General features: G+C 44.3%; 1 protein-coding gene across 2 annotated transcripts in view; it reads left to right on the top strand.

Annotated features, from left to right (window-relative positions):
• The window catches only part of MORN1 (MORN repeat containing 1), a 255,307-nt gene that overhangs the window by 171,007 nt on the left and 58,036 nt on the right, over nt 1–26,264 (top strand). For both annotated transcript variants that reach the window (XM_088671655.1, XM_088671657.1), the window contains one exon: nt 22,800–22,834. In XM_088671655.1, the coding sequence (XP_088527781.1) occupies nt 22,800–22,834 (35 nt within the window). The remainder of the gene's footprint in view (nt 1–22,799; nt 22,835–26,264) is intronic.

Below are 26,264 nucleotides of genomic sequence, written 5' to 3'. Positions count from 1 at the left end.
TTCAAGAGCACATACCAGCCAGGCAAAAAAACTCAAGCCAGCCTCTGTTTTGTTTCTGCATGGAACTTTATTTTTAGCTTAACTTGGAGGGAAAACAAAAAAACACAGTTTGACCACATGCAAAGGGAGATGCAGCTGAAAAGGTTATTCTTGTAGCTTTCCCCACCACTTCAGAACAAGCTACACTGGCATAAATTATTCAGTTATTAAATATACGTGTGGGTTTACCTCCTTGCCTTATGATTCTCCTACCAAATGCCAGACACCAGGATTCCACAGGCAATACAAATCTGCATCAGAACATTCATGAGTGGCTTGTTTTCACATGAGCCCTTTTGAATTGAAGGAGCTCCATAGACTAGCCAGTGAAACAGCCTGGCTTCCAGGAGAGACCATACAAGGTCTGGAGGGGAGGTGGAATCTCTCTCTTCCCTTCTGTCTCTTGCCTGGAATGTGATCCAAAGGATTGGCTGATAGGCACAGGGTTTGGAGTGGCGGGGAAGCCTCTTAATTGCTAAACCCAAACTTTGAGAATGTTTCTGGACATTTTGACTTGGATAACAGGGGATGAACACACACACCGTCTCCACAACTGGTAGCTAATGTTTCCCAGGCCCTTAGAGTATGCCTACACCAGAAGCATAAGACCTGTTTTACACTAATATAACTGTTATAAAATCCCTCAAAGAATTCTGGAGGTTGCTGTTTGGTGAAGATGCTGAAATACTTCTTGGTTTAGAGACAGGGAACCTACCGACCTCCAGACGTTGTTGGACTGCAGCTCCCACCATGCCTGACTACTGGCCATGCTGGCTGTGGCTGGTGGGAGTTCGAGTCAAACAGCATAGTTTCTCTATCCTTGGTTACAGTTTGTAGTAAGACAGATAAGACGCTCACAGGATTTACTTTGCACTTACTGGAACCCCAAGGTCCACCTGGTGCAAAATAGTAGCTGGAACATAGCTTGGTACAACATGTAAGGGTGTGGGGAAATGTATCTGGCCAGCGAACTAGATCCTGACTGCAGCATCCTTTACAGGTGGGAAAGGCCACCCAACTATCAATCAAGATGGTCAGGTGAAGCAATTCCCTTTGCAGACCATCTCTGCTCCGCTGATGAGTTCTGACTGAGATCTTACCATTGGAGCTGATATCAGCAGGTTCTGAATTTAAAAGGCACCAAATGCAAGTCCCGCTTGCAAAAGAACCATCAGGGGTTTACCTCCTTGCATTATGACGTCATATGATGTGAGCAAGGGATGGCTGGGCAAATTAACTTCCATCCAGGCAACAAGGAGGCAGTGTTTCAAGGATGCACACCAACCAGACGAAAACACGGGGTGTGGAGCAGGGTCAGTGAGGGTTGTGTGGTGCCAGGGGTCAGAGAAGAGAGCGGCTTGGAGGGCCACATTTGGCCTCCAGATCTTTGCTTCCCCCAGAGCTGCTGCAACTTAATGCAATAATAATGAATTATCCAGGAAGCCGATTTTGAAATCCCCTTAAATATAAGCACTGGGGGCGGTGGGGAGAGAAGAGGAAACAGACTGGGGGGAAAGTCACCCTGCTTGTTATTATGTCCAGTAGCCATCCTGCAGCAATCTCTCTGTGTCCCTCTGTCTCTCTTTATCTTCTCCCTCTCAAGTTAGCAGAGGGGGGGGGGAACCAACAGGCTTTAAATGTTGGCCTCCTCAGTAGGGCGAGGGCAACCACATGCTCCCTGCTCATTAAAAAGGGATTCGCAGAGTGTGCGGCCTTGCAGGGGGCTGGCGTATTAGGCTAATCGTTATTGCAGCGAGCCAAGTAGATGGCAGGGTTTGTTCCTTTTTAGGATTGCCTGATTATGCTCCCGCAGAGCTTATTATATCCAGGGCTATAAAAGCCTGAGCCGGGCTTCCTTAGGGTGGGCACAGGTGGTTGCCAAGGTTGGCACAAGTCGATATAAGTAGGACTGTGTGTGTTCTGCCCCAGATATGGAATTCCACATCTTAAAATGGCTGAATTCCGCGCCCCCCCCTTCTGCATATATTAGGCAAATGGTGCACCACACACAGTCGGGTGTGTTGCTCGGGAGCATTGGGTGCAGGGAGGTTAATGTGAGTTGTCCACAACTTTGTTGGTTACAGCTTATCAGAGGTTGGCACAGCAATCTCCTGGCTAGTGTCACTGCCAATACTGCTTGCTGCAGCAACCTTCAGAGAGTTACCTGTAGCATGGGCCACTCTTGGGTGTGTGGTGGCGGCAAAACTGCCTTCCCAGCTCAGATTGAAACCTTGGTGCGGCACCCAAAGCCTTCACTGGGGTGTGCCTTCACTGGACTTCACAGTGCCTTCCCCACCTGCTGTGAAGATGTTGCAGTGAGCACCACTGTGGTGCATTGGTTAAGAGAGTTGGACTGGAGCCCAAGAAACCAAGGTTCAAATCTCCAATTCAGCCATGAAGCTCACTAACTCACAGGGTGTTGTGGGGATGGAATGAGGAGGTGAAGAACCATGTACAATACCTTCAGCTCCTTGGAGAAAAAGGTGGGATATGAACAAGAACAAAAGAAGAGACTGCTCAATCAGGCCAATGGCCCATTTAGACCAGGATCCTGTTCTCACAGGCAGGCTTCGAACTCAAGAACACTCTCCCCTCCTGTGGTTTCTAGCAACTGGTATTCAGAAGCATTACTGCCTCGCAACTGTGGAGGGAGAACATAGCCATCAAAGCCAGTAACCTTCAGCAACCCTTTTCTCCATGAAATGCAATAAATAAAATAGTGGCTAGAGTGTTGGACTAATCCAGTCTTTCCTAACCTGTTGGGCTCCCAACTCCCATCATCGCTGGATATTGGTCAGTGGTCATGCTGGCTGAGGCTGGTGTAGTCCAAAACATCTGGAAGGTGCGAGGTTGGCAAAGGCTAAGCTAGGACCTGGGAGACCAGGGTTCAAAACCAGACACAGCCATGAACCTCGGGCCAGTCACCTTCTCTTAGCCTAAGCTACCTTGCTGGCTTGTTTTGAAGATAAAATGGGGAAGGAAAGAACCAAGTATTTGAGCTCCTTGGGGGAAATCTGTGGTGTAAATTTGACAATAAATAAATGTGGCAAGTTACAACTCGGTTGCAGCATTATTTGGAGGATGCCCTAATTCACTTCTAAGTAAGAGAACGGGGGAGGGGGGAGGCCCACAAACAGTGCACATTACATATTACGTTTTTCTCTTTTTCTTTCGCAAGGGAACAGGCTGTCCAGGGAACAAACACAGGAAGCTGCCTCATGCTGAGTCAGACCATTGGTCCATCTAACTTAGTATTGTCTACACCGACTGGCAGCAGCTCTCTAGGGGTTTAGGCAGGTGTCTCTCCCAGCCCTACCTGGAGATGCCAGGGACTGAACCTGGGACCTTCTGCTTGCAAAGCAGATGCATTACCATTGAGCAGGATTCCCTATTGAGTCAAGGCAACTGTGCTTCACCCTGAAGCCTCCCTCCTCTCCACTCTTCAGACAACAGCCTCCAGAAGAGCTGTCTCAGCTGCTCTGTTCTGCTCTGCTCTGAGCGCCTCTCCTCTTTCTTTCCTCTCTCTCTCTCCCTGATAGCTTCACACTTAGTGCTCTTGGCAGCCACGCTGTTTAGGAAATTATACCAAACTAGAGACATAACATAGACATTGCAAATAGCACTGTTTACATTCCTGCAGAGAGAGCTGCAGCAAAAACTGCCAGAGCCCGTACACTCCGATGAATGAGGCGCTTGAGGTTCACAAGTTTTTAAATATATTGCACTTTGGGGGGGGTGCAGGTTGTGTGTATGCTTGTGTGTTTGCTGTCGTTTACTATTCATCGGATGCTTTTTTGAGTGCTAACGTCTGTGCCCCTGTTTTCAGCTCCGTGGGATGTGATGCAAAAGGTAGGCCCCCAACACACACACAGACACACACTTGAATGTGAACAGCATCACTTTAGGTGAACGAGGTATTCATAGTAGGGATGCTCAAGCATTTCATTCAGTCGTCATTTTTCAATAAACTGACCTGATTCACACTTCTGAGTCTTAAATGCAGATTGGAATGTAGTTAATCTTCATCCCTTGTCATTGTCAACTACTGGTATTCAGAGGCGTGCTACCTTCCGACACCAGAGGGAGACCATAGGCATCATGGCTAGTAACCAATGATAGCTTTATCCTCCATACATTTGTTTAAAACCCTTTTCCAGTCATTTAGACTGGTGGCCATCAAGATCCCAATACTGTAACTCTTTCCTGCATAATCATTGCCAGTTCGGAACCCATTAGTCTACATGTAGTAATGTTATTTTTATTGATATTCTGTTTACCTGCCAAAATGGCTTCTAATCAGCCTACAAGTGTAAAATCATTTGCAAAATCCATACGTAATTAAAATGCACAATAAAACAATTCCGTGAAAGCATTGAAAACATTCATACTTAAATGTACAGGAAAGCAAGCTTGGAATCTTATTCTTTGTGGGGTTTTTTGTGGGCGGGCTGTGGGTTTTGTTCCGGTCCTGGGAGAAGAGCCAGGAGGCTGAGAGGGGAGATGTGTCAGAAGAAGGAACTGATACTGTATTGACTTATATGTGTTAGTAATTTTGTATCATAGGAGCATTTTTATATGTAACTGTTTCATAGACTCATACAGTTGGAAAGGACCCTGAGGATCACCTAATCCAAACCCCTGCAAACTTGGCATTATCAGCACCATGCTCTAACCAACTGAGCTATGCCTGGGTTTCTTTTTGCAAAAAAATGTTGTTGCTTAAGTTGTCTGTGTTTGTTTTAGTTTTCCATACACCACTTAGAGGTATTTTTTAAATGTATTTAGTGGTATAGAAATTGTCTAAATAAATAAATAATAGCGTAAACATCCAAACAGTTAAAAGAGCTATACAGTAAAAACTATGCAAAGAACTGTAGAGTTGGAAGGTACCCCAAGCGTCATCTAGTCCAAGTTAGATCACAAAGTTCAAGTTCAGGGGGAATGCTTGCCTCAATAGGTGTGTCTTTCAAGAGCCAGCGGGATGCCAATACAGATGTCGTATTTTAGCAGGAAGGACATTCCACAACACCAGTGCCAAAAGTGAAACCTGCCTCTGTGTTACCACAAGCCAATGACCATCAGGCCATGGCAAAACTAAGCAGGTTCCATTTGCTGATCTTACTGCCCTTACTGGGCAGTGGATTTTAGAAATCATTATTTTTTCCTGCTGAGACATTGGTTGCTAGTCCTTGTTATCCACATCTGGTAGAGGGCTGTACTGTACAATTCAAAATAGGTAAATGTGACTATTAAAGAAGTACTATGTGGTCTGCTCTGCTACACAGTACCAGTGCAGAGGAAGTTTCTTTGGCCAGTGTGGGCAGTCTCCTAACATCTTCACTTCTTTGAGTGATGATGCATAGATGGAACCTCCCCCCTGAAATCCATTGTGATACCATGTCACGATCCCTAGAAGAGGCAGCCACCCCATGTAGTTGCATATTTGGCTAAAGAGAAGGCATGGTACTACCGATTATCTCTCTTGCTGTATTATTTATTCATCACCTTCCACACGTGCCTAAAAGCAATGTAAAACAACACAGAAAACAGCAGCAGTTAATTTTTTAAAAAAACAATTTAAAGTAGACACCCATGGCCGAGACCCATTCAGCCAGCTGGGAAAACCCACCAGAACAAAACTATATTCAGTTGTTCTCTGAAACTGCAGATGCCTGTTGTGTCTTGACGAGGATACTGTTCCACAGAACACGGGCAGCCACAATGGAAGCCTTGCTCTGAGTTACTGCAGAGCAGGCTTCTGAGATCCTAGGAACTTGCAGGAGAAGCTCCCCCACAGACTGCAGTGACCTACTGAGTATATAAGGTATAAGGCGGTCTCTCAGGTAACTTGAACCTGAGCAGTATAGAGACCTTAGATTACCTGTTAGTACCAACACCCTGAATTTGGCCTGGGAGCAGACCGGCAGGAAGTTCAAATCCTGCAAGCAAGGTGATAAGTTTGCCCCCACTAGCAACCTAGCCGCCATGTTCTGCACCAGCTGCAACCTTTGAACCACCCCCAAGGGCAGCCCCATATAGAGAACATGGCAATAACCCATCCTTGTTCCAAGGATAAAACAGAAAGCTCACTGGCTCTTAGATATTTTCAACTTACCAAGTGAAACCAAGTCTGTAACCTTGTTCTAATTTCAGTTTGATTGCCTATTGAGAGTGTCTGATTATTCTTTAAGAGTCACTTTGGAATGAAGCCTGAAGGTACAATATAAAATAATTGAACCGAGTGTAAAGCCCCAGCTGGTAACCTTGTCAGTCATGTGAGCAGAGATCTTGTATCCATAATTTAGGGAGCCACAGATGTGGAGGGGATTCGACTAATATTGGTTAAAAAAAAATGCCTGCTCTCTGCTGTTCAAGCCGCTTGTCTTACCAAACAAGGTAGTCTTTAATCAAATTAATGTACCAATGGGCTCCCACCCACTGGAGCAGCAACTTTGGAGTAGGGGCTCAATTTATTCCTTACTTTATCACAGTATGAACTTGAGGAATTACTTCCAAGAGACTAATTAACATGCTATACTGAAATGCGCCCATAATTACTGCAAATGGGGAGAATTGATTCCCTTCTTTTGCCCTCCCCATCCCAGCCTTCTTTTCATCTTCAATTGTTTCTAAATGGCTTGCAGAAATGGTTTTCAGCCCAATGAGGAAACTTTAAACCAAGAAAAGGAGTAGTGTTGAAGGCCCTTTTTAGAACTAGTAGTAAATATTGCTTATTAGAGATAAAATTAGGGGGTTAAATGCTTTGAGCAAGGTTTGTGGGTGGCTTCATGGATTGTGATGTTTAGCTAGAGCTTTGTTCTCATAAGGATGAGGGAGAAATGCAGGTTGGTTTGCATCCCGAGTCTCCCTTCTCAAAAACAAATATTCTGAACCAAAACACAGCCATCCTTCAAAAGTTACACTTCTCCAAATCTTGCCATGTTGTTCTCCAACAATGAAAAGGGGAACAAAAATGTGTATATTACAGGGAAATGCGCATAAACATAACATTAAAATGCTTCCTATTAGGGCAAATTACTTGCAAAAATGTGTGTATTTGGCAAAATTGCATACAAAACCTGATTTGCCTATTAGGAGACATGAGCAGTAAAATGCTGATGAATTTTCACGAGGGCTTAAACAAAAATCACAAACTGATGCAGGAAATGGTTCAAAATGGGGACAAATGAGAAAACTGATAGAAATTGAAAGTGACAAATGTGTCCATTCTTAATTCTGACAAACCATTCTTACTTCCCAAATTGCAACGTGGAGAGCATTTATAACACATTGGACCCAATTCACTTCAGGTTGTCCTATGCCAGCAGCACATTAGAGCAAGAGCATAGTGGGGCTTCTTCGGGGGATAGTCTCAGTGGCCTATGCTCCTTATAATTTAGCTAGTGTTCAATCCTTGTGGCAGTGGCATTTGCCATTCTTCTAGTTTTTATTGTGTGCTGCTCACTGGTCCATGAACTGCCATGTAGAATAATAGATTTACAGAATTATAGTGTTGGAAGGGATCCCAAGGGTCATCTAGTAATGTTGGAATTGCAGCTAAAGAATCCCTGACAGATGGCCATCCAACCTCTGTTTGAAAACCTCTGATGAAGGAGAGTCCACCACCTTCCGAGAGTCCATTCCACTGTTAGACAGCTCTTACTGTCAGAAAGTTCTTCCTAATGCGCCTAGTGCTGCAGCAATAAAACTGCTAGCACATTTGCAAAGCTAAGCAAGGTCAGGTATGGTTTCAAATTGGATGGGAGATTATACGTTGAGATTCCTGCATGACAAGGGGTTGGACTAGAATGACAATCCAACTCTAGCAATTCTATGATAAATTTAGGTTTGCATAATTAACATGAATTAAAGAGCTTGTTGCTCTGGTGCAACAAATCCACTATCTATGATAATGCTCAGCCACAGTCTCCTTTCTTGTCATTTGAATCCATTGGTCTGGGTCCTGCCCTCTGGAGTAGCAGAAAACAAGCTTGCTCCATGCTACCTTTTGAAGCCTCTAGCACAGGCATCCCCAAACTTTGGCCCTCCAGATGTTTTGGACTACAATTCCCATCTTCCCCGACCACTGGTCCTGTTAGCTAGGGATCATGGGAGTTGTAGGCCAAAACATCTGGAGGGCCACAGTTTGGGGGTGCCTGCTCTAGCATCTGAGCTCCTCCAGGCAACCTGTTTATTGAACATTCATTTTGAATTGCTTGCACAGAGTTTACATGAAGGTTAGACAATGTCTTTATTGAGCATTCATTCAGGTTTGCTTGCAGAGAGGTTATATGACAATGAACATTCATTCTGATTTGATTGCAGGGTGTATTCATTCATTCATTCATTCATTCATTCATTTAACAAAATTCTTATACTGCTTAACTGTAAATAAAACCTCTAGGTGGTTTACAAAGAATATATGTCTTACCGTTAATCATTTGTTCACCCTGCACTATTCAGCGCCATTTCCCCATCAGTTTCCTAACAACAAAAAAGTTTTTTGGGGGTTATTTAAGTGAATTTGTTACCATAGGACAAAAGAACACTTTAATTGGCATTAATTGCACGTATCAAATTTCTGGTATGCATTTGAATCCCTCCCCCCCCCCAAATACTCACAGTCTGGAAGGAGCCTCTTTTTCTGGATGTCATCATACCAACCCGGTGCCATTGTTAGTCAAAATAAATGTCAATGCCTCCTAAAAATTTCCTGCAGTTAACGTACTTGAAGAGTGGGGAATCCTCTGTTCTGAATACAAAATGGATCAAGACCTTTCAAGGAAGCGACAAGATATTTGAGAAGGTTTTTTTAAGAAAGGAAGGAAGGAAGGAAGGAAGGAAGGAAGGAAGGAAGGAAGGAAGGAAGGAAGGAAGGAAGGAAGGAAGGAAGGAAGGAAATTGCAGAGTTGTCAGTACATTAAAGAAATTAGTTAAGTTCTGCATTGGAAGCTGGGATGGGGCAAATTGAACCACGGAGTGTGCTGTTGCAAAGATCCATCTGGCTTGGGCTGTCATAACTTTCAAAAACTTCCAGTCCCAAAGCAGGTTGATGCTCCTTATTTACAGCAGAGCTGTAGGAACAGAGGGAACTGCCTCACACTGAGTCAAACCTATAGGCCCATCCAGCTCATAGCTGCCAAGTTATCCCTTTTTTAAAGGGATTTTCCATTATGCTGAATAGGCTTCCTCGCAAGAAAAGGGAAAACTTGGCAGCTATGATCCAGCTCAGTATTGTCTACACTGATCAGCAGTGGCTCTACAGGTGTTTCGGACAGGGAGTCTTTCCCAGCCCTACCTGGAGATGCCAGGGACTGAACCTGGGACCATCTGTGTGCAAAGCAGGCGCTCTACCGCTGAAATGCAGTGAACAGTGCGTCTTCACCACCATCTGTGTCTCTGAGGTTGTGCCACCAAAACGGTAGCTTTCAAATGAGAATAGAAAGAGAGGGCTGTGTGCCACTCCACTCCTCTCTTTGCTCTGGTGGCTTGTACTATTCAGGAATCTAGATCAAGCCTCCGCAAGTGTCTTGGCAGACAGACAGATATGGGAAATGGCCACAGCTCTCCTATGCTAGCTTTCCAGCCCCGCAGGCAAGTACCAGCTCTTTTCAAACTCTGGTCTCACTTGCCATACAATTTGATCAAGTAGATGGGAGGGAATTCTCTCCCACTGCTCTGTGGAGCAGACCCCACACAGAGAACGTATTAGCTTGCTTGACAACACACTGCACACAAAAAAGGCTGCTGCCCAGATCTCCTCTCTCCTCTTGGGCAAAGTTTAGCAGTAATGCCACACAGCTTAAAATCCAAGCATAGAATTTGCTTGCTTCAGGGTTTGTTTTGACTGCCAAAAGATGAACTCGATTGTCTTTGCCTTCTGTTCCAGATAACTATGTAGGCTCATAGGCTATGTTTAGAATCACCTTGTTGCAAAAAAGGAAAAAAGCCCCAAACCCCAAAGCAGGTCAGTAAAGAATCATGTGGTTTAGTCCTCTTTTAGTGCATGTACATTAAGAAAAAGAGATATGTTTGATTTATTCTTTAGAAATCTGCCCTCAGTAAGGGGAGGGGATGTTTTATTTGCTTTAATACTTTGAGACTGAAGGCAGTTTCCAGAAGGAAAGAAAAAGGAGGAAAGAAAAGGGGTGGGTGAGATTAAATTCAAACATGTAAATAAGTTTTCTGCAGGCATTTGGTGAAATGGTATGTTACTATGGCATCTTGGAAACCTCCTTATTTAGCAGAGTGGTGTGTGTGCGTGTGTTGCTAAGATGCAAAGCTGAATCACAAAAACAATTGGCCCAACTCAACGGGCAGAAATAAGGTCACTGTTCAAACAAAATGGGAAGTACACTTTATGTATTTCTCTCTCTCTCTCTCTCTCTCTCTCTCTCTCTCTCTCTCTCTCTCTCTCTCTCTGTGTGTGTGTGTGTGTGTGTGTGTGTGTGTGTGTGTGTGTGTGTGTGTGTAAAATGAAGGGGCAACCTTGAGTATCCAATTCCTTTTTGTTGTTGCCCCTTTTTCTACCCCCTCAAAAAAGCAATACCATGTAAAAACAACAACAACATCCTGGTCCTCCCCACCAAGAGCTGTGTATTCATCTAAAATGCCCACTTTCATGGTCACCATAAACTTAGTGACAGAGCATCTGCTTTGCATGCAGAAACTTTGCATTCATTCCTTGGCATCTCCAGGTAAGGGTGGAGCATATCCCTTGTCTGAAGCCCTGGAGAGCTGCTTCCAGTCAGTGTAGACACTACTGAGTTAGATGGGCTAATGGTCTCACTCAGTATAAGGCAGCTTCCTCTGATCAACCTTTTCCAACCTCGGGTGCACCTTCAGCCCCAGCAGGATCTGCCTGACTTCCCTGCCCTTTCTTCTTCATTTTATCCCTCTTCTCTTTCAGTTCCCCCCTCCCATAAGCCATTGATGCAACGCCGAGGCTCACACCACCAGTTCTTGGTCCCAAGCCATACCAGGTGAAGTTCTCTTTCTGCTTCTCCCTTTAACAAGCCCATTGGCTGGCTAGCCTCCAGGGAGATATTCAAAAGCAAGAGAGAATATAGCTCCCCTTGCCAATGCATTTCTGTTTTGTAAAATCCTTGGAATGGTGCCATCAGCTAGAGCTGGTGGCAGTGCAGACACCTTAAATCCTACACCCCGCCCTGAAAAAATGTATTGTCTCCCAGAATCCCCATCTTGTTTTCTGAACCGCTTTAAGGGAACGGTTGCCAGCCATCCCATTGATGCTGTTAAAACCACCCTCCCCCTTTGATAGCTCCCTGTTCATGCCCCAGCTGGTATTCCTTGGAACTCTGCCTTGGGATCTTGCCATGTATTCTTTGTGCCACGTCATTCGCTATTCCTTCCACAACCCGCTTGCATTAGTGTCTATTGTTACTCTGCGCCATTGTTAATTCCAGCTTGTTGGCTGCTTTTATTTTCAACATCCCCCCACCGCTCCCTTGAACTATCTTCTGTTAAGATCCATTTCCTCCAAGTGTGACAAAAACAGCTCTCGCCTTGATTTTCGCAGGGCTCTCCTCAAATAAATGCATCCTGACGGAAGAATCGAAACAAATCCCGTGTTTCTTCTTGCTCTCTAGAAGGCACCTCCAAATTATACTCTATGGGTCTGCGTTCAATGATAGGCACATGTGTAAGCTCCTTTCTGCACAGGTGGGGGGGGGGTGTTTGGAGTAGGGACGGTCGGATCTGTGAGTTTCTGCTTCTCCCAGTTCCTTATTTTTTCAGATTAATGTTCAGTTTTATACATTTCGATGTCAGTTAGAATTTTTTTTAAGTCCTCGTGAGAATTTGTCAGCATTTAAGTGTGCACTTCTACTAATAGCACATTTTTGTATGCAGTGTACAATGTAAAGCCCAAAGTTTGTTCTTGGCTTCTCAATCATGGTTTGCTTGAAGGAAAAACAAACCACAAGTACTGGTTCAGACGTTCTACTAAGTCAGGACTTGTGGTTTGTTGCTCCTGGCAAGACAAAGTGAGGAGTGCCCAACAAGCAACCTATGCTTTTAACAAACTAAACAACGGCTTAGTGTTTTCTGCAAATTTGGCCAGTGTCTGCTGTCTACATGCTCTGGTTCTTCATTCCATTATTGCATATACATATGTGCTGTATGTATTTTATGCTGTGAACTGCCCTGTGATCTTTGGATAAAGGGATCGATATATAAACATTGCAAAATTCAGAGTTGTTACGTTTCAGTTTGTGTGACATTTTGGAAAGTGCAAATTAGGTGGGTTTGCATTAAAATGTGCTGTATTTCTCCCCCATTCCCAACCTGAAGTGTGTGGGCCACTTTGTTCCATTGTTATTGCTATACACTAAGGGCTGGAGGGCTGGAGGCATAGCCAAGGATAAAACTGGCATGCAAAAGTTCCAGCAGACAAAAGGCCAGTCTTCAACACAATAGGGGAAGGGGAAGTACTGTAAGTCACTGGCCAGAACAACAAGCAAGCTGGCAAGCAACTTGGTCATCACACTAAAAGCAAGCTTTTCAGACTGAAGAACCAGGCCAGAGGAATCATGACCTTAATAAGGGCATGTGAAGCCCCCTTATAACACCTGACAACAGTCGAGTCAGTAGATGCAGTGCCTCCTTCTGGCCAGCTCCACTGGTGGAGTCCCAGAACAGGAAGACTTGAGCCCCAGGAAGCTCACAAAGATGTGCCTCAACTTCTGAACCCAATTCTAACAGGACATTATCTAATTTGCACTTTATGAAACAATGTTTGAACCGAACACAATTACCCTTCCAAATTTGCTCTATTCTGAATTTGTGATGCAGTTCTCCAAGTCAAACAATGTGCACAGAAAAAGCATATATTTGGGGAAAGTGTGCCTAAAAATGCATTCATTGGTGAAAACAAAATACAAAGATAGATCGTATATGGGAAAATTCATTGCAAAATGTGTGTGTTATTCAACACTGCATTCAAAAACATGACTATTGGGTGAGGTTCGTACTACAATGACATTTTCATGAGGATTTTTTTAAAATTGCAAATTACTGCAGAAACATGGATGACTGGTTTTAAGATTGGAGAAGAAGTCAATCTAAAACCAACAGATTTGTCAACCCCTTCTAGGAACAGATAAGAGTTAATTTTGGTTAAAAGACTTCATTTGAAAAGGCTTTCTACTGGGCAATGCATCTGGAGAGAGAGAGGAAGGGAGGGAGGGAGGGAGGGAGCATACACTATGCCAGAGCTTTGGGAGGGGTAGCATAGAGAAGGGAGAGAAAACAATTGCTCACAGTGAGTCACTTATAATAAGGTGCAAATTATATTAAAGGAAGAAAGCTGCTGCCTGGGTTTAAAAAAATAATGTGTGTGTGTGGGGGGGGGGGTAACAGCGCAGCCCTTGAATTTTTTTAAACGGCTTTCTAAAATTTGCTATGTGCTGCAACGTCAGGTTTGCAACAGGAATTTCCCAGGATCAGGTCCTTCCTTTTACTTTCTGAATTTGGAGAAGTATAAAAGCATGGAATTTAAAGAGTGAGAAGTGCCCTTGAGAGTCGCCTAGTCCAGCCCCTATGGTCCAACCTCAGTTCAGGAATCTTGCAGCTCTAGCACTCCTGACAGATGGCCACCTGCTTGCCAAGTGTGAGAACAAAGTGCTGGATTAGATGGTTCTTTGACTTGATCCTCCAGAGCCCTCCTTATGTTCTTATGAGTAACAATGTGGGAGGGCTGTTGCCTTCATGCCTTGCCTATGAACCTCCTGGAACCATGTGACTGGCTACTGTGGGAAGCAGTGTGGATCAACTTGTGCTTTGACAAAGGTGCCTATCTATCTATCTATCTATCTATCTATCTATCTATCTATCTATCTATCATCTATCTACCCAGTGCTTTTTTTTCTTAAAAAAATGTTTAGGGGTACTCTCATTTTGACTCAAGAAAATAACCATTTTATTGTTCAAATTGGAAAAAATAAATAGAGTAAATGGACAAAAGTACAAAGATTCACAAAATGTTTAGGGGTATGTGTACCCCTCCATCCTCCCCCCCAGAAAAAGCACTGTATCTATCTGTCTATCTGTCTATCTATCTATCTATCTATCATCTATCTATCTATCAATCATACCAATGACAAACTTAGTTGGTCTCTAAGGTGCTACTGGAAGGTTTTTTTTTTTGCTTTATCTATCTAGTGTCTGTCATGTCTATCTACTATATCTATAAATATTACCAATACTTGATGGGGACAGACTATCACCAGCACTTAACTCCATGGCTCAAAAGTCTGCTGTGGCTGCCCATACACTACTGAGCCAGGTTCAAGGTTCTTGTACAACTATGCACTATTTGATGAGAGACTTCCTTCAGTCTGGACAGCCATTCGCATATAAGGCAAATTGAGGACTCTTCTCCATAAAGCAGGACACATGGCCACCCATCTAAATTTCTAGCACAGATGTGGGCAGGGCTGCCATACGCCCAGACATTAATGTGATTTCAAAGACGGAATTGACGTCTGGGGGTAATTCTAAAAGGCGGCACTTTGTCCTGGATCTTAAGTAAGTCAATCAAAAAATCATGGGTTTTTTTGGCGTTTTTGTAAAAAAAGGGGGGAGAGCTCAACAACTTTTGGGGTGTCCTGGTTTTTTTAAAAAAATATGTGGGTAACCTGTAACCCTCCAGATACTGCTGAACTGCAACTCCCAGCATCCCTGCAACTAGCCATACTTGTTGGGGCTGATGGGAGTCATAGTTCAGCAACATCTGGAGGGACAAGGATCCCCCGCACCTGTTCTAGTATCAGGTAGAAGCCTGACAGCAGTGTTTTGAACTCACTGAAGTTTCTGGGTTGTTTTTAAAGGTAGTTGGTGGCATAGAAACAACAAAGAAGAAGGAAGAGGATAGTGTGTGTGTGTGTGTGTGTGTGTGTGTGTGTGTGTATGTGTGTGTGTGTGTGTGTGTGTGTGTGTATATATATATATATATATATATATATATATATATATATATATATATTCAAATAAAAATTCATGACAGCTTTATGATTAACTGATTATAAGGGGAATTAAGCTTGCTGCTTCCCTTCGAGCACTTTGAGGTGCTGTTCATGCTCAAATTAGAGCTGGCAGACAGGGTGGAGAGAGAGCGCACACACACACAAACAGTGCTCCTGGCTCTTGTGGCTGACACCGTTTCTGACAGCTCCAGTACATCCCTGACACCAATTTACGAAGATTGCAGCCGAAACAAAAACATTATCAGATCTGTAATTGTTCAAGACAAGGCCAAGGCCTTTCCCCTTGACGCCTTCTTGATGCCAGAACAGAACAGGGTGCGTCATGTTTCCCTAGTGCCCTGGCAGGAGGTCTCTTACGATATCAACATTTGATTTGATGCTGCTTTTTTTGTGTGTGAGCAGGACTTACGCATAATATTAGCAGTGGCAGCACTGCTGACTTCTCAGCCTGCCTTGGATCCCTGGGAAGGGCCCTAACTCAGTGGTAGAGCACCTGCTTTGCATGCAGAAGGTTCCAGGTTCAAGCCCTGGCATTTCCAGGTAGGGCTGTGAATAGCCATCATCTGAAGCCCTGGAGAGGTGCTACCAAGTCAGTGTAAGCAATACTGAGCCAAATGGACCCCAATGGTCTGACTTCTGCTCAGTGTAAATCAGCTTCCTATATTCTTACATTGTCCTCTTGTTTCCTGGCTATTTCAGCTCCCCTTTCTGGAGAAAGATTCAGAGGTGCAAAGGAGATAACTAGATAACATTCATTGGGGTGGGATCTTGCCTTGAGTGCCTGGTCATGACCAACCCAGGTGTGCAATTAAGGCATGCTTCCAGGTAATGCACAAGGGGAGATCTTGATTGGCCTTTCCCGGTCAAGAGGGACTAGTTGGGATGTATGTCATATAAGTCAGTCCTGAAAGGCATCTGTGCGGGGCTCCATAACACTGGTATAAACGGAAATGCACATCACTCACCAGTCCTTTTAAAAATATGGCTCTGGCCCCCACCACGATGCAACCTGTCCCTCTGGCATCCCTTGCAAACTCCGGAATGTAGCGTCTTTCCCTCTCCCCCCCCTCCCTCCAACCACCGTGATATTATTGAATTGGCAGACCAAAAAATGCCAACAGATGCCACTGGGTATAAAGAGACAGGTGGTGTCGGTGCGTCAGAGAAGGGACTTCCTCCAGAAACATGGCACTTGCTGAGGCATGTGGGCTGCCCGCTGCCTTGTGACATCTCTCTCCCTTTCCTTGTGAGACAGTCCTCCTGTCCGTCAGAGTAGGCATTCTGCCACTCCCACCAGGGGTGGCTATTGCAGAGGCAGAAAACAGATAATTTTTTTGCCTGGAGTTCTGTGTCCTTTTCTGAGCCAGCAGATTTGGACTCTTGTGGGGGATTTTTTTGCCCCCCCCTTTCAACCTAGGCTATTTTATTCGGTTCCTTTTATGTTGATGGTTATGTCACGGGAAGATTTCTAGTTTCAGCAGGAGCTTGCTCAAGTAGTGACATCTTGTACTGCCAATCTGTCGGTGTACTGCACATTCCCAAGCAAGAGGCAGACATCAAACACACACCCTAGTGAAATTCACACAGGTGTGACTTCTGTACAGATTCCCAGAAATAATAATAATAATAATAATAATAATAATAATAATAATAATAATAATAATAATAAGTCACTTCACCTTGCCCAGGGCAACCCAAACTTACAACCAACCAGATAACCCCCTTAGATTGATACATTAGAACCAAGAGGGGTGGGGACACATCCCACCCACTTCTAAAAGGCCACAGTTTGGGCTTATCCACACTTCGTCTGGTTCTGCTTCTTTCCTCTGGGGAAAACTGCTCTTTAGGGCTCAGTCAGACAAATGGCAGTTTGGGTTTCCCCAGATTGCCATTTGTTCCAGTCTATCGTTAAAGAGCAGGTTTTCCCTTAGAAATAAGTGGGACAAGGGAAAAACCACTCTGACCCGTGCCCAGAAAGTGTGGGTCAAGCAGAAAAATGCTTGGACCCATGCTTTCTAGACAATGTACAAGTGGGAGTGTGGATAAGCCCTTAATTAAAGGCCAAAGGCCTTGTTATAGAAGAAAGATTTTGCCTGGCGCTTAAAGTGAGGTTGCATACTGTCATAGATTAGAATAAGCAGCTCAATGACGGAGGCTGGAGACAATCATTGTTTTCTCCCACCCACCTTTTAATTTAAGCATGTCACACTGAACAAAGTTGCAAGACGTCTCTGCAAATGTACACGTGTCTATGGACAGAAGTGTATACTTGTTGACTTGTACAGGTCAACTATTTGTGTACGCAGACATCACACTCAATGAATGTCGCCTGTGAATATCTGCACAAGTGTGGAGCTCAGCTAATGTACACCTGCTGAGTGCAACTTGTGAACACACCTTACATCTCTCTCTCACAAGAGCAGAACAGGCACAGGAAAATGTTGACTCCACCCATATACAACAATGGCCAATGCCACCTAGTGACTAAAGTATATAATGATACCATGCACCCATTAGGAACCTTTTGTGGAAATGCACAATTTAGAGACCTGGACATGTGTCTGAGGGTACTCTTCTCAGCAGACATATACCCAGTGTCTTGGCTCCCACCCTCAGCTACAGTAGTCTCTGCTCAAGGAAACCCAAATGTTTTACTGTGTTAGCATTAGCTCAGAGTACAGACTGCAAGAGGGGAAGGGCTGAGCTACAGTGGTAGAGCATCTGCTTTGCTGCAAGCAGACGGCCCCAGGTGAAATCGTTGGCATCCCCAAGTGGGTCTGAGAGATTCCCTGCCTGAAACACTGGAGAGCCACTGCCAGTCAGTGTAGGTAGTACTGAGCTGGACAGATCAATGCTCTGATTCAGTACGAGGCAGCTTCCTAAAGTAACCATGAGGGAGTATTTTCTCCATTTTTGAAAGGTTATTAAAAAAAAAGTTTCATCTTGAAAGCACTTTCTAGTAATGAAATCAGAAGGTGTTCCATCCAGAAAACTTGTATTTATTTATTTATTTATTTATTTATTTGTTGTTGTTGTTGTTGTTGTTGTTGTTGTTGTTGTTGTTGTTGTTGTTCATCCATAAATCTGCTCCAGGGCTTTTTTTTCAGCTGGAACTCACAGGAACTCTGTTCCGGCACCTCTCAGGTGGTCGCCATTGCCATTCTAAGAGAACAAGGGAGGTGTTCATGATGAGTTCCAGTTCCTCTTTTTCTAGAAAAATAGCACTGCATAGTTTGGGAGCTTGTGTTGGGAAAGTGGTGGTGTGCCACATCAAAGCCAGGAACTTTTGCCGCATTGTGGCCCCTTTTCACCTACACCACCAACCCTCAGGGGACAACTCCACACAGACAGGCACCTTTGAGACGTTCCCCACCCCCTGCTTCTTCTTTTTTGTCATGCAGTTCTCGACTTCCTCAATCTAACAATCCTTGGTTTTGCTTGCTTGCTCCCCCCTCCGGCTCACCCACACCCAACTTGTTTTTCCTCCAGTGCCGTCTCCACACGGGGCTGCTTCTGTGGTCTGCTATTACCAGCTCCACTTTGCAAACCCACCAACTCCTGCAGCCTTGAAGGGTTCCAGGAAATGTAATTAAAGGCAGAATGTAGCCCCTGGAGATTTCTGAGGCGGTAAAGGGCACTCCCTCTCACCCTGAAACTCTCCATTCTTCTTCCCGCACACGCTTTAATCGGTTGCTAAGGCAGTGGCTGCGCTGAAAAACAGTTTGTTCCCTTTCTCTCTTTCTCTCTCTTTATTATTGTGTTTATGAGCAGGTGGAACATAAATTGCTTGTTTTTCCACACAAATAGCTAATAGGAAAGAGAGGAGGAAAGTGGGGAGATGGGGAGGGGTGAATGAAAGTGCCCCGGCACCACAACATGGCAAAAGGTGGTGGGTTTAAAAGGAGAACTTACTTTGGAGAACATTCCACAACTTGAGCATGAATAGACACACGGGGGATAACTGAGGTAAACAAAAGGTGGCCATGGAGGTAGGAAGGCCAAGACCAGGTATTCAGAGGGTTGGTTGGGAGGGGAGGGGAAGAAGAACAAGGCACGTTGGTTGGGTCCTTTTCTCTTCAGCCTGCAAGGCCAGCCGTGCTGAATGTGAGAGGCCTTCTTGAGCTCTTCTGCCTCGCTGTCGACGTCATTACCTTGACATTCGTGTGTGTTCCCAACAGCTCACAGAGCTGACGTTTGGCACGGCGCGTTTTACCATGTATTAGACACATTGAGCTGCTGAGGAAAACAAAAGCAGCTGAAGTGAAGAGTGTGTGGGAGTAAATGAATCACTTAAAAGTGTGTGTGTGTGTTTGTGTGGAGGGGTTGTTCTAGAAGAGAGAATATCATCGCCATTCAGAGAGTTTGTTCTCACCAGTGGGCAGATTTTCAAAAGATAGGCTTATCAGAGCCCTTGGAGGAAGATCATTTTGTCCTGTGATGTGGCGATATGTAGTCTTTGGTACATCTGGCGAATGCAAGCTTTTTGAGAGGAATCGTTTTTCCTCATGACTGATGCTATGGCTCGGAAAACAGAACATCCATGCCATATTTCCTTAACACCTACTCGGTTGGCAGAAGTGCAAAAAGGAAAGGGGGGAGGATAGATTGGTCTCATAAGATGTCTGTTGGTCTTTCTGTGATTATTTTTATTCTACCATAGATAAATGGGTCTGTGTCACTTACAACCCACTTATGGTGGCTAGGATCTCCTGTGACTCAAAAGACTGAGAAGCAGGGGGTTTGGTGATGTCACAAATTCACCTTTAGTGGTGTCAGAAGATGGTGATAGCTCAGACTTGCCATACCTTGTTGGAGGGGAGGTATGATACACTAGTAGTCTCATGCCCGCTTAATAATTCTAAAAAACCCTAAATAGAACCAGTACAGTTTTGAAATCAGTACAGGTTTGAAAGGGCCAGGCTGCCATCTTGATTCAAAATGACATTCAATTGTATCCAAATATAGATGGAAATCTTCTCTTTGATCATGGGAGCCATCATGCAAAATTCAGTTGCGTGTGCAGGCCTTTTAACCATCCCCAAGAAATAAATTCAGACAGACTCAAATTATTGTTTGGTTTTTGGCAGAATTTAGGCCACAACTTTATTGATTACAATCAAGTGAGTGGTTGCATAGGCTCTGGTTCGACTAGCTACCTGCAGCCCTGCAGGCAGTGCTGGCTCTGGGCACCAACCACAAGCCAGCCTTGGGTGAACACCTGGGACAGACGCAGGCAGAGGTGTCTGCCACGCCTCCACCCAGATGAGACCTGAACTCAGGCTCAGGGCACAACCCCTCACGGGGAAGACCAACCATGAGTCCGTGGATTCCATATTAAAGGAATAGAATCATAGAATCATAGAGTTGGAAGAGACCACAAGGGCCATCCAGTCCAACCCCCTGCCAAGCAGGAAACACCATCAAAGCATTCTTGACATATGCCTGTCAAGCCTCTGCTTAAAGACCTCCAAAGAAGGAGACTCCACCACACTCCTTGGCAGCAAATTCCACTGCCGAACAGCTCTTACTGTCAGGAAGTTCTTCCTAATGTTTAGATGGAATCTTCTTTCTGAAGTTTGAATCCATTGCTCCGTGTCCACTTCTCTGGAGCAGCAGAAAACAATCTTTCTCCCTCCTCCATATGACATCCTTTCATATATTTGAACATGGCTATCATATCACCCCTTAACCTTCTCTTCTCAACGCATAGGGATGGCTAGGCATCCTGCCACCCCTATCCACCTGAATCATTGCCTGTCCGCAACCTTACAAGTTGTGACGGTTTGCTATGCAGCAGGCGAAACCCAAGTGGCACCAGCCAATCAGCCAAATGGGGAAAATTCCAGCCGTGCCCCTGTCCCAATGACAGGCGACACACGACAGCATAGCAAGGTCAAGCGCAAGCCCTAGATATAGGGAGAGGTGGGCGGGTCTTCCAATGCACTGAGCCCAAAAGAGAATCTCAGGGACACATGCAGCGGGTGAAATAGTGGTCCCTCGATCGCTTTGACTGGCGTTCCTCTAGCCCAATTGCTCCCAAGATCGAGGCTCCAATGTTCCCACCCACAACACAGGGTCTGATTGCCAGGTTCCACCACAACACGTGCCCTCTTGTTAGGGAGGACCCAATTTACGACATCTTAAGATGTGTCCAAATGCAGAGTGAGCAGACAAACCACTTTCTAGAATATATAGTAGATAGGTTAAGAACATGCGAAAAGCTCCGATGGATTAGGCTGGGGGCCCATCTAGGCCAGAATTCTGTTCTGACAGTGGTCAACCAGGATGGCTATGGGAAGACTGCAAGTAGGACCTGAGCACAACAGCACCTTCAATACTTGTGATTCCCAATAACTGGTGTTCAGTATCATACTGCCCTCCAACAGCAGAAACAATATACAACCATCATGACTAGTGGCCTTTGCCATCCATCTCCTCTATAAATTTTTCTGACCACTTTTTAAAGCTACGCAACAAGGGTACAGTGAATAAGAACATAGGGAGAGCCCTGCTGGGTTAGGCCACTGGCCCATCTAGACCAACATCCTGTTCTCACACTGGCCAACCAGATGCCCATTATGGGAAGCCTGAAAGCAGGACCTAACAGCTCCTTTTCTCACTTGTAGATTCCCATCAACTGGTATTCAAAAACACATTGCTTCCAACAGTGGAGGTAGAATGCAGTCATTGTGGCTGCTAGCAAAGGCCAGCAACATTTTCTTGCAGGACACAATTGTATTTTATCATTATCTCTTCCTCCCTGCCTGTGGGGTTTGAGATCTACGGTTTTTTCTTGTCTCTGTTGAAAGTTGCTGACATTCAGGGCCGTCTTAGGTATATTTCGCGCCCTGGCGCCATGGTGCGACGGATCCCTCTGGTGCCCCCGCCCCGCCCCATTTCCCTGCGCGGTGCCCCCCTGGCGGCACGCCGCCCTGCCGCCCTGCCGCCCTGCCGCCCTGCGCCACCCAGCCTGGCCGTAGGTGGGGGTGGGGAGTATTTATTGAGGAATCCATTAATCCCAAGTATACAATATTTGTATAGCAACCAACCATCCTCGTATAGCAACCATCTCAGGCAGCTTTACATACAAGTTCACAACAGTGCAAACCTTAAATAGAATTTTCCAAGTCCCACCCGCTGGCTTTAGCTGACTTATGCTCTCAAACCCATTCAGCAAGAAGATCAGAAACATTTGAGGCTATTACCGTAACTACCTTCCATCTATGTTGCAATTCCATTGGCTAGTAGCACATCTTCTGGCAACCAACTCCCAAGATCAGCTGTTCTTTGTTCAAAGAAAGAAATCCATCTTACATCTTGATGCGTATTAGTTCTCCACGCCATAAAGCCATAAGGTTGTTTCTTTTTAATCTCTGATTCTCAGAAGGAATTATTCAGCACTATTCCAACCACAGCTAAAAGCGGTTTGGGGGGTTTTCGGCTACAACACTGAGGACTGGCAACTTGAATTGCTATGGGGGACAGTGGGAGGGCAGAGCAGGGAGGGCCTCCTTATTGTTTTTAAAAAATCTACGTGGGGAATTATTTCCCAAAAACTGGAGGGAGTTGGAGGTAGAGCTTGTGAATTATGTTAAGGAAGGACACACACACATCTTCCCCCTGCTAATCTGAGCACCACACTAGTAAATTGCTTCCAGGGCTGATATAAATTTTAAAGTGCAGGGATTGTGGGCTGAACTACTAAAAACCTTTCAGAAATATTTTTTTTCTTTTATTCTTTTAAATTTTCAGATGCATACAGGATGGGTGTTCTCTGTATATCACAGGTAAGGTCTCTGTAACATTTTATGTTTGTAAATTATTAAAATTGTCTATAAGTGCACTCTGGAGATCAAAAAATATATGCTTCAAAGAAACCCACAGATACTGCCAAATAAAAAAGGGAAATTCTACCCTCAACCCCCACCCATCCCTTAGAGAACAAGTGTTTCTGAAGAAAACGTTTCTTCCCCTTTTTCTTGTTGCTGTTGCTTTTTAGTATGGCAAATATGCAACCTTGGCATAGAATCTTCTGGGCTTGGTATGTTTTTATCTTATTCACTTCAGTGGGCTGGATCAAGCCAAAAGTTGCAGTACTAACCCCACTTATCTGGGAGTGAACCCCACTGAATTCTCTAGTGCTTACCTCTGATTTGACATGGTCAAGATTGCACTGTAAGGGGTGGGGAAATAAACAAGTTTATTTCTTTATTTATTTATTTTTTAAAAAGCATTTCTGTACGGTCATAGGCTAAAACATACCAAAGTGGGATATAGTCTCAAACATAAAATGCAGATAATCATTCAGGTGACTAATCAAAAATTTAAGCAGTTGCAAAGGCCTGTCAGAACAAAAAACATATTCAAGAGATGCCTGAAAGCAGGCACCCCCAAACTGCGACCCTCCAGATGTTTTGGCCAACAACTACCATGATCCCTAGCTAACAGGACCAGTGGTCAGGGATGATGGGAATTGTAGTCCAAAACATCTGAAGGGCCGAAGTCTGAAAGTGCCTGAAAGTGAAGTGTGAGGCTGTCTGCCACATCTCTGCTGGAAGAGTGTTCCACAGCATGGGATGGGCAATGCTAAATGCCTTACTTCTGGTTGAGGAAAATCTGGCCCCAATCTGTGAAATGGGGGGGGGGATAGCTACGAGCACTCCTCTGGATGATCTCAGAGAGTAGGACTAATGCTGGTATTATTTTTGTTGGTGGATAAACAGTTTTCATATTCTTATGTTTTACTTTCTGTTTACTCTATGACATTTTGGATTTTAAACGTGCATGGTGCTCTGTGTTTTGGGATCATTTTGTAAAAAGCAATGAACAAATATATAATAATGTATATACCACTACTAAAAATAGACCCACTGAAATTAATGGACACAACTAACTTCGGTCCGTTAATTTCAATGGCTCAGTGTGCCTGGCTCTTTCATCATACAGCAGGCATACGCAAACTCCAGCCCTCCCGACGTTTGGGACTACAATTCCCAACATCCCTAGCTAACAGGACCAGTGGTCAGGGATGATGGGAATTGTAGTCCCAAACATCTGGAGGGCCGGAGTTTGCCTATGCCTGTTATACAGCTTCTGGAGGCTGCTAAAGACACACCTCTTCTCCCTGGCTTGAGGTGTATACTTTAGGAGCACCTTTTCTTTTTGGTGGTAAGTTGTTTTAAACTGCTTTTAATGTTATGTTGCTGCAACCTGCCCTGGGACCTCAAGGTGAAACAAGTAATACTTTAAGTAGAACTTAGAGACAACCCTAAGCTAGTTGAACTTGGGACCTGTTGAAATCAATGGTAGAAATGAGCCATGATTTAAGCCTAAATTAGCTAATTTAGGGTTGTATCTAATGTTAGTCCTCCTCAAAGGTTAATGGGTTCATTGCAATTAATGAACATGACTAAATTTGGTTCATTAATTTCAGTGGGTCTACTCAGAGTAAAAGTTAGTTGGCTACAACCCTTAGTCTGGCTCTAACCCATTGGGAGTTACTTAAGCATGTGCTAAGCTCTTTGCTCTCTCGTTGCTCTCATTAGAAAAGAGCTAACGAGAACAACAAAAGAGCAAAGAGCTTGATGTTCTTTGGGTTGTGCCTACTATTTCATGTAGACTCTTAGTAAATGGCTTTTATTTAGTTTTAGAAAACAGAACAATATAGACAAAGTCATAGCTGCCAAGTTCTCCCTTTTTTAAGGGAAATTCCCTTATGCTGAATAGGCTTCCTCGCGAGAAAAGGGAAAACTTGGCAGCTATGGACAAAGTACATTGGAGTAATGTTCGCCACGGCATTTGGAGTCACATTACAAAAGTTCATATAAAAGAATATCTGAGGAACTGCACAGTAAGTCAGAATAAAATTTGTATGTCCAATAGAAGTTCTTAGGCACAGAATCATGGAATTATAGAGTTGAAAAGGATCCTTCCCAAGGGTCATCTAGTCCAACCTCTTGCAATGTAGGAATCACAGCTAAGCAGAATGTAGGCTGTTGAGATATAGCCCTCCACAATGTAACCTGATTCATTGGAGGTTGTAGCAAATGTCCATCCTACTTCACATAAATAAAAGGCCACCATCTTAACACTGAAGGAAGTGTATGTGGTGCTGTTGTGTCAGTGGCAGACCTAAAGTAGTGCTAAGTGACTGAGCAGCTGGTCACCTGACCTTCAGTCACCCCACATGACCCAGCCTACTACTGACCTACAGAGATATAATCAGAAGTGGATAGAATTTTAAGGGTGATCAGGGCTAGCTGGATATAAAGGAGGCTGTGAGGATCCCTCTGTATGAAGGCTATATCATGACTCGGGGAGAAGCCTGAATCTTGGTTGCAGGACAGGCAAGGAAAGAGAAGCCTTTACTGTAATTGATGTCCCATTCTGAATCTCTTTATTATTTGTTAGTATGTATTTTACTATATCTCTGCCCACATTAAAGTGCTAGTGTTACTATTTAAAACCCTAAATAGTTTGTGGGTGTTCAGGTTATTTGAAGAACCACTTTTACCCATATACACCTGCCCAAGCCTTATTATTGGCCTCAGAGACTGTCTTCCTGCCCTGGCTTTTAAAATCAATCTGCTAGGTAGGCACCAGAAACCGGGCCTTTTGTGTGTTGGTCCCATACCTGTGGAACTCACATACATGACTTCTAAATAGGCTCTGAAAACACCCTTCTTCCAGTATGATTTTAGTGAAGAAGCTATGCTGATTTTAATTTTAGGTTTTTTAAAATGTATTTTATGTCTGCTCTTTCTAAATTGTTGGCTTTATATTGCTTCTTTTAAGCTATTCAGTGAATTTTATAAGAGTGTTGTGCTGTCATTTGGAATTATGTTTACTGCTGTTTCAGTAGGATTGCATTTCCTTGGAATTATGTTGTTGGTATTTTTATGTGAGCAGCCTTAAACACTGCCTCCACCTTTACGGGGGGGGGGGGGCAGGCTTGCAAGCAAGGAAGGTAACCTCTGTGTCAGGTTCTACAGTGTCCTGGCCTTGAAGCCTGAGTTCTCCTCTTTTGGTGACCCATAGGAAGAATCTGAGTGAGAGAGGGAGTGCTGTGATCTGGGGAGGGGAGGGAAGGGTTTGTGGAAAACCCCAAGGGCCAAATGGGGAGGCCTTCAATTCTAAGGTTCCCACATCTGTTCTAACTGTGTGAGTTGCATCCAGTGTTAGCCCTCCTCAGAGTACATCCACTGATATTATTGGACA

Source organism: Zootoca vivipara, chromosome 6 (assembly GCF_965207765.1).
Source record: "Zootoca vivipara chromosome 6, rZooViv2.hap1.1, whole genome shotgun sequence".
In the NCBI taxonomy this organism is placed as follows: domain Eukaryota; kingdom Metazoa; phylum Chordata; class Lepidosauria; order Squamata; family Lacertidae; genus Zootoca; species Zootoca vivipara.
Note: the sequence above shows the minus strand (reverse complement) of the source record. Positions and strands in the feature narration are given on the sequence as shown.